General features: G+C 42.6%; 1 protein-coding gene across 4 annotated transcripts in view; it reads right to left on the bottom strand.

Moving 5' to 3' along the window:
• The window catches only part of gpsm2 (G protein signaling modulator 2), a 14,534-nt gene extending 5,983 nt beyond the window's left edge, over positions 1–8,551 (bottom strand). The window contains exons 1-11 of one of the 4 annotated variants that reach the window (XM_015017050.1): positions 8,331–8,551; positions 7,589–7,627; positions 5,794–6,149; positions 2,915–3,136; positions 2,696–2,831; positions 2,434–2,573; positions 2,222–2,345; positions 2,014–2,129; positions 1,371–1,526; positions 1,184–1,292; positions 98–227 (exon numbers count right to left, since the gene is read on the bottom strand). In XM_015017050.1, coding sequence (XP_014872536.1) covers positions 98–227; positions 1,184–1,292; positions 1,371–1,526; positions 2,014–2,129; positions 2,222–2,345; positions 2,434–2,573; positions 2,696–2,831; positions 2,915–3,136; positions 5,794–5,858 — 1,198 coding nt within the window. In that variant the 5' untranslated portion in view covers positions 5,859–6,149; positions 7,589–7,627; positions 8,331–8,551. Of the gene's footprint in view, positions 1–97; positions 228–1,183; positions 1,293–1,370; positions 1,527–2,013; positions 2,130–2,221; positions 2,346–2,433; positions 2,574–2,695; positions 2,832–2,914; positions 3,137–4,815; positions 5,003–5,793; positions 6,249–7,588; positions 7,628–8,330 lie in introns of those variants that run through there. The other 3 variants (XM_015017054.1, XM_015017052.1, XM_015017053.1) reach the window with 3 other exon arrangements.
• Between the last annotated feature and the right edge of the window lies 1 nt (position 8,552).

The raw sequence follows: 8,552 nt of genomic DNA, 5'->3' as shown, positions 1-8,552 counted from the left end.
ATGTAATATCTTTTCCCCTCCTACCACTCTTTTTGAAAAGGGGGAATATTTTTTTTTTTTTTTTTTTTTTTTTGGGGGGGGGGGGGGGGGGGGTTACCATGCAGGTTGTAGTCTATCTCCTTGTTTTCCGACAGCGTGGAGTTGTTTGTGCTGTAGCTCAGACCCAAAACCGTCTGGAGATCCGAGACGTTCATACGAGCGGTCAGCTCCCCGCTCCTGTCTCCAGTCTGGAAGGAAGCAGAAAACACCAGCCAGGTGAGCCCAGTGAGGGTCAAATGTTGTAAAATAAAAATCAAACTGCTCTCTTCAGGGTTTCTGCAAGTTTTTTTTTTTATTTTCAAGTTCAGTGATTTTCTTCTTAAAGCACAGCTTCACTACGGTTACTTGAAACAACCTCTAACTATAGAAAATCCCTTCGGTCAAGCAAAATATTACACGATTTTACACCAAATGAGCAAGTGGAGAAAAATTTATTACTTATTTCAATTACCTAAATAATTAATTTCTTACTAAAACATAATCCTGCCTATTGTGAAAATGAAATTAAAAAAAATTGAAGAAATGAACAGATGTGCAAATTGAAAGCGTCAATTAAATGAATGACCTATTATGGAAAAAATGCAGGTTGTTTACAACTTTTTAAAGCTGCAGTTTGTAACAGTTTTATAGAAATTTTTCACATATTACAACTGTTACGATGTCATGACAGGAGACTGATGATCTGTGAAAACCTACTTCCTATTGTCCTACCGCCATCTTCAGGAGTTCACAGCATGGTCAGAAACAACCAATCAGGGCCAGGAGGAGGGTCTTAGCACTGTTGATCATGCTGAGGTATGCGCTGCAGCTATGTTAATGGTGGAAAAACATTAGCATAGCTTACCGTAGCAGGAAAACCATTTATCCGCCATCATCGGTATATGCTAACTAGCCTGAGCATTCAGGGGAAGCTCCACTCTAAGAAAGGAGCTGTGGTGTAGCAGAGAGCAAAGGGGAAGTTGTGAGCAACAGCGTACACAAGGGTGATTAACAGCGCTAAAACCCTCCTCCTGGCTCAGATTGGTAGTTTCTTTTTTTATATATAAACGTTACCTACTGCTGCTTTGCGGCCTAAACTTAACATGAAGACCATTGAAACGTGCAGAAGCCCTGTCTGTTCCTCTGCTTCGGTTCTGTGAAGCACCTCTTTGCAGATCTCAAGATGCTTCTCAGCGAAGTGCATGGCCTGGTCGTGGTTCCCCAGTGCAGTGTGGGCATTCCCAAGACTCCAGCATGCTCGACCCTCGCCAATCCTACAAAAAAGATCAAATAAAAGTGAGCGCATAAATCTATTTACAGACCAAGACAAGGCACACACAGTGTGTTCGTACCGGTCGTTGAGGTCCTGAGCTATGATGAGGTGTTTCAGGTGGTAGTCTATGGCTCTCTCATAGTCCTGCAGTAGTGTGTAGGTGTTGCCCAGGCTGTAGCAGGCCTGCGCCTCCACGGCTCGGTCCCTCAGCTGCCTCGCCAGCTGCAGCGACCTCCTGGCAAACGAAAGGGCAAGGAGCTTCAGCATGAGGTCGTTTTACGGTTCCTTTCAACATCAAAAGCTCTAAATCTTCGGGGAAGCATCGGTTGAGGAACAATGCATATCGCCGCATACGGAGGAGACGTCCTCGTTTTAGACGTGAATGCCGTTTCATTCACAGAGAAAAGCTTAGAGCAGCTTGGACAGAACAGGAAAAACAGAGGTTGATTGTGACCCATCGTGTTCACGGCGAGGGACGTTTTGTAGCATTGCTGCGACACTTAAGTAGAACTTTGATTTACATCTTTACACTCAATGTATTTTACACACAGAGTAGTGGAAGGAAAAGATTCATAGATAAATCAGATTTTTACTCATTTCTCCAGTAAATAAAAATCTGAGAAGTGCGTTGTGCATTTTCACTTTTGAGCCACGTCTCCTCTAGTTTTAGTTATAGTGATAATGCTTGTATGTTTTACATGCGTGTACGGGACGGGGCTTACTTGTAATGCTCAGCTGCCACTTCAAACTCCCCCAGAAAGATGAAAGCGTTTCCCAGGTTACAGTAAGCCCGCCGTTCTGCTGATCGATCGCCAAACTCCTTCGCTATCAGCAGACGCTGAAAGCACAGCAGAAAGTATTTCAGTCACCATCAATGCTCACGATAAAACATAAATTGAGAGAGAGGGTCGTCAGAGTTTCCCCTCCCACCTGTTCATGAGAGGCCACAGCTTTGCCAAAGTTTCCCAGCAGGTAGTGCGTGTTGCCGAGGTTACCATAAGTTCGACCCTGAGCAGCCCGATCCCCGAGCTCCTTCACTATCGCCAGGTTCGCTCTGAAGATTCACAACAAACAAGTTCTTCAGTTTAGATAAGTGGACTGTGTTGCTGAAATACGTGGAACTGTGACTCTTGAGTCCTTACTCGTAGAACTCGGCTGCTTTCTTCAACGCCGTCATGACTTCTTCTGGGAAATCTCCAGGCTCAGCCCCGCTCCAACAAATACTTTTGCCTTTGGCGTGGTACACGTTGCCAAAATTGTAGAGCGCTCGCGCCTGCCCGATCTGACAAGAGCCAAGGAAACATGCCCAGGGTGAGGCACGCAATTTCTTCCAAAGCCAGAGCAGGAACTCTAAAATATTTGACTGCGACGGGTCGTAATGACGGGTTTGAACGGGTTTCTCACCTTGTCGTTTATGTCCCTCGCTATGTCCAAGTGCCTCTGACAGCAAACCACAGCCTCGTCGAACCGACCCAGCACTTTCAACGTGTTGCCGAGGTTTCCGCTGGCTTTAGCTTCTCCAAGCAGATCGCCAATGGTTCTAGGAGACGCGCAACTTCAGGTCAATAAATAAAAGTGCATATTTAAAGGGTAGATGGCGTCCTGTCGAAAGTGCGTCAAAACCTTGTCAGGGTGAGATCGTGTCGGTGGAACTCCAGAGCCTTGGCGTAGTCGTGCAGATGGAAGTAGGCGTTACCCAGCTGGCTGTAGATGGCGCTGAGCACCTGCAGGTCCTCTGTGCCCACCTGGATTGCGGCTTCGAAAAAGGAGACGCCCGCTCTGTAGTCGCCCACCTTACAGAGCCGCTCCCCCTCCAACGCCAGCTCCAGGCAGGACACCTCCATTCTACAGAAGGTGACAAAAATATATATATATAAAAAATAAAAAAAAACTCTCCAATGTCTGTGTAATCTGGTCTAGCCTTAAAATGAAAATATGTAAAGAGATTTAACTCAGTAGAATCTCATAAAAAAAAAAAAAGTATTGGCTGTACGGAAAAAGAAAAAGCAGGACTTTTGTGGCTAAACTCCAACATCAAACTGTCAGCTTCTCCGCACAGCAGGGAAACATTCGTTCAAAGCGAAGGGCTTTTCATCAGGGAGTTTTTCAGAGCCACTTCCTTCCATCTACAGAAAACAATGGCTCCAAATGGAGCTTGTTTATTATGGTGGGTCTCACATCCGTTCGGACGGCACCCCAGAAAAACAGTTTCTCTTACAGCAAAAACTCAAAATCTGGAAATTTTTCTGAAATAGGAACAAAAAGTCAAAGAACAGCAGAATTATTTTTACTGACTAAATGTTGGAATGACGAGAGAATGTTTCGTTACTTTCTTCAAACTCATAAGTTTACATATGTAGGATTACTACGGGATAGAGCCGAGGTCACATTGTCAAGGATTTGTAAAAGAAATCAGCCAAGATATCAGGAAGAGAAAAGCGGACCTCCACAAGTCCCGGTTCATCCTTGGATACAAACTTATCTAATCCATGAAGGCTAAATGTTCACAACTATGTAAAAAGTTGTCCAACTATCAGACCGCTTCGATGGAATCCGTTTTCCAGAGATCAATGTGTTTTGGTGCAAAATGTGCAAATCAAACAGAACAAAAGCAAAAGACCCTGTGAAGCTGATGGCTGAAGCTGGTAAGCGAGCGTCCTCACAGAGAAATGAGACCTGAATCGCCATGGGTTGAAAACAGCAACACATGTAGAACTACATTTTTGAAGACATGTCCTGTGGTCTGATTCACAGAATAAATGGCGTCGCAAGGGGAAAAAAAATATATGGAAAAATATCGAATCAAGCAGTCAGGAGGTGAAAGCTCGGACTCAAATTAATCTTCCAAACCAGAAATAACCTGATGAATTAGGTAAGTGGGTTAAGAATTTCAAACAGTGGCCATCAAAAAGACCAGATCACAATTTATTCCATCATTAAGAAAGAATGAATATGTGCTGTGACCTGAATCAGTCATTATTTTGGATTTTTAAAGATACTGAATGTTTTTTTTTCATCCATAGAAAGAAAAACAATGGACATACATTCTTATATGCAACTTGGTGATTGCTGGCTAAAGCAACTAAGACAAAACTAGTTACATTGTTTTCCCAACAATAATATTTTTGTTGTTGGGAAAAGATTAGGTTTTTGAAATCCATCCAGCTTGTGTAGTAGAAGTTTTTCCCCCCTCTTGAGCACACCCAGTCGTTACTTAAAAACCACAAAGGAAACAAAATTAAATAAAATAAAATAAAAAAACAGACCAAGGACTGGGATCCTCAGACGATGTTATGGCTTTTATACGAGCTGCAATGTTCCTCTGACGCAGATCGCCAATCACAGTAACTTTTCTCACCGTCAGACAGGCTATAATTTGGCAACAAAAGCAAAGACGATATCCCGAACAGTCAAAGCTCAGCTCAGCAGTCTTAATCCTTAAATGAGAGGAGAATGGCTTTGTTTACAACTAACCCTACGCATTACACCATTAGACTCTACAGCTGTGGCAAACGGCAGCCTACCTGCCGGCTTTCCGTGCCTTACAGCAGCAACAGCAGCAGCACATGGAACACCTGAGTGGCATCTGCTGAGGATTTCCCCTTGGAAGGAAACGGCACTTCCACACAGCAGCTCCTTGTCTTTTTCTGAAGCATCGACAACCGTCTTTGCCCTTGATCTACCGACCGGCTTTCATCAAAACCACTTGATTAAAAAAAAAAAAAAAAAAAACATGTTTATTGCTCATTTACATAAAAAAAAGTTAAAAATAAGAGGTAAGATCAAACGCATTAGCCATCTGACGTCATGGAGATATCCGAGCCCAGGAAAAAAAGTTCAAGGAGACGCCTGGGATGTTGTCACAGCATTAACTTCCACTGCACGGCCGCGAGGAACTCGCTCCATCAGCACTTTCTCGGCTAATCTGCCCGTCTTTCCTCGGCGTGTTCTGTCACCCGGCGACCTGGTCACCTGAGATTACGTCTGTCAAGTATGCAGTTGACAGATTATGGAGCTGGAGAACGCTAAGTAGCTTGATTAGAGCTGTCAGACTAATCAAGCTCCGTGGTCTGATGGAATCAATTAATTGACGTTAACCGTCCGGTTTTGGAGAAGTCAGCCCACCCACCCCCAAAATGACGGCTGGGCGTAGGTGTCCCCTTGTCCAGACAAACTGGACACACATGTGGGCACACACAAAGCAAGCTGGGATAAATTTTTCAGGGCTTTTAAAATATTTACACCAGGCAGGAGCAGGACACACCTGCCGCAGGGACAGCGGGTTTGTCTGAGAAGCTCATGTGGTTTGTGTCAAGGTCGCAGACAGGTTTTCCAAGCTCAAATTCAACCTTAGCTTCTATTCTTGCATTGTAAACAGTAGCACATCGTCAGCAAGTTACAAGGCAGATCTGTGTGGTTAAAGAAGTTTTCTACAAATAACCTAAAACGCAGCCACATTCCAACACTGACTGAACTTTAGGTAAGAGACGTAAATTTCCTACCTGTAGCGGACATGAAAGGGCTGCTCCTCAGTTCGCATGCTAACCACTGAACCGCCGGTATCCATCGTAGTGCATAATATGAGGGAAAATCCAAGCTTCGTTCCCGAAAAAATGGTTGCGATTAAAAAATGAAACAAGTCAGAGAAAAAAAAAGTAAAGCAATACAAACAAACAAAAAAAAAACAAAAAACAAAAAAGTCGAGGTCAAAAATAGTTGGGAAAAAGTCACCAACTGTGACAAAATCTGCAACTATCGCTCTGCTGAGTGCAAATCATGAGTGCTAGAGCCGAAGAGTCCTGAGAGCGAGTCCCACACAGCTGCTTTCGTATATTGTGTGTTTTGCGTCACTGCCTCTCTGTGAAGAGAACACAAGATGCTGTATGTGAAGCCTCTTTCTGGCTATGCGCTTCCATGGCAACACCAACCAAACAGCAGCGTGCACAAGTGGGGCAGGCAGGAAGGGAGAGAGAGCGGGGCGGGATAAAAACAAGGATGGGTCCAGTTCAAGCCGAGCTGTCAGTCTAAAAGACAGTGACTCAGTTCATCCAAGCTTGGACTGCGTGCGTGCGAGTGTGTGTGTGTGTGTGTGTGCGTGTGTGTGTGTGAGAGAGAGAGCTCTAAAGTTGCGCCAAGGTGACAAAGCTGCAAATGTCTCAGCATGCACTGCTTGCAAGCAGAATGGAGGAAAAAATACCAATGCAGTGTCAAAAAAAAAAAGGTTTAAAAAAAAGAGCGTCTAGGAACCTGTTGCATGGAAAACTGTAAAAAGCAAAACATTCAAACCCAAAAAGTTATCCACCACAGAAGAAGAGAAGATCCAAAGAGTCGCTGCATAAAGTAAAGAACCAAACCAGCTATTACCCAACTTCTCCATGAGATCATATAAGCCACCATCAAATGCTTCCCCACCGGTTTAAACCATAGTGCCCCACCCCTCTGCACACACACACACACACACACACACACACACTGCAAACACACACAACGGGAAATGGAGCAGACTGGTTATTTACTAAATGGGCTTAATTTTCAGGTTTAGGTATTAAGAAACTGCTAAACAAATGAGATATTTAATTTCTTCTCCAGCAGCCTGCTAAAGTTTTTAAACCATTCAACTTTCTGTTGAAATAAACTGTAAAGTATTTTATTTTAACTGACAGATTGCGCAGGTCTGAAGTGAAAGAAAAGCTACACATAGCTTACATGTTATTATTCTAAAATATAAATCTTAAAAAGCGTGGTCTGCATTAGTATTCGACCCCATAAATCCTTTACAAGGACCAACTTTCGTTATAATTCCAGCTACAAGACTCCTTGGCTATGAGTGGCGTCCAAATGATCAGTTTGGTCATCCTGTTACTCCTGCCGCTATATGAATGGTCATAACAGGAGTTAATTCTCAGGATTTTGCAGAACATGCTCCCACACATTATTAGAAGTGTGTATTTATGTGCCAACTGGGTGTGTTTCTTTCTTGCTCTTTTAACTTTGCTTTAACCAGAACAAATAACACCAGAGTAAATGTTCAAAAAAAAGAGGGGAAAAAGCTCTAATAATAATGGCCTTATGGGAGATAAGGACTAAGTCTTTTTAAAGACATGAGACAGATGTCATTACATTCTGAAAACATGGTAGTTGAGATAGTTGTGGCCTATTTTCTTTGGGCCTCAAAGCACTAAAATTACTGCCTCGGACAACCAAATCTAAATATGGGTACACCGCTATTACACTGTGAGCCTACGCCTGCATCAAAACAAAAGACAGAAATAACTCAGCTAGTTCAAGGATACTGACCGGTAATTCTTCCACACAGGGACAGAAAATCTGGAAAGCCTGGAAGGAAAAATAAGACCACGATTAACATTAGCATCTAACAAACCTTTACATCCTCCCCTCCTCCACAGGATTTTGAACTTTTATCCCCAGAGCTAAAATAACACAGGATTTGGCCCCCTGTAGCGTGTGATGTACCAAACTTTTTTTATGTACTAAAAAGAGCCATCTGCCATGAAACATTTCATACTGACCAAACATTCAACTGTAACCATCAACCAATTGACAGCTGACAATTCAGAGTATTTTCTATATTGTATATTCTCCTAATAAAGTGCTGCAAGCATTTGTGGCTGTATGACTCCAATAGATCAATACCCACAAACCACCAGTCACTCAGTTACTTTGGTTTGATTGTGCAGCACTACACAATCTATTGAATGACGTATTTAAATATGTTATTAAAAAAAAAACAGCGGTGTCATTTTTTTAAAGCGGGTATACAGGTTTATTTACAAAGTACAAACTACTCAACTTTTAAACTTTGCTTTATCTAACATGCATGCGTCTGGAAAAAAAAATACCAGTATCATTCAAAGTTATTTCTCTGGACTTAGAAGCATATAGTAAACGTCAAGCTTTCACTGCGCAGTGCTCTGTCTCTCTTCACGTCAAGTAAAAGTTGAGTTTGTGGGCAAATATCGCATTTAGTTCACTCATCCCGTTACAGCTACAGGTTAGCCACGTTAGCCGCTACACTTACGTTAAACGATCCAGCTCGAACAATGGTGACTTCTCCTGTTCTTTTCTGTAATTTCTCACAAGATTACAACGTCGAACTGCTTAAAATCCAATGTCTTTATCTTAAGGAATAAAGTGTAACGAACACAATCAACTGCAACATTATTCTATAACTTTGCCAAAACTTCGGTAAACCTCCAGTTTAAAGATATCATTGTAGCTATATTGATAGTCTTGTATGTTT

The sequence above is a fragment of the Poecilia latipinna genome, unplaced genomic scaffold (genome assembly GCF_001443285.1).
Source record: "Poecilia latipinna isolate Pla-1442-1.1 unplaced genomic scaffold, P_latipinna-1.0 Scaffold2097, whole genome shotgun sequence".
NCBI lineage: Eukaryota > Metazoa > Chordata > Actinopteri > Cyprinodontiformes > Poeciliidae > Poecilia > Poecilia latipinna.
The sequence above is the reverse complement of the archived record's forward strand: the minus strand, read 5'-3'. Positions and strand labels throughout refer to the sequence as shown.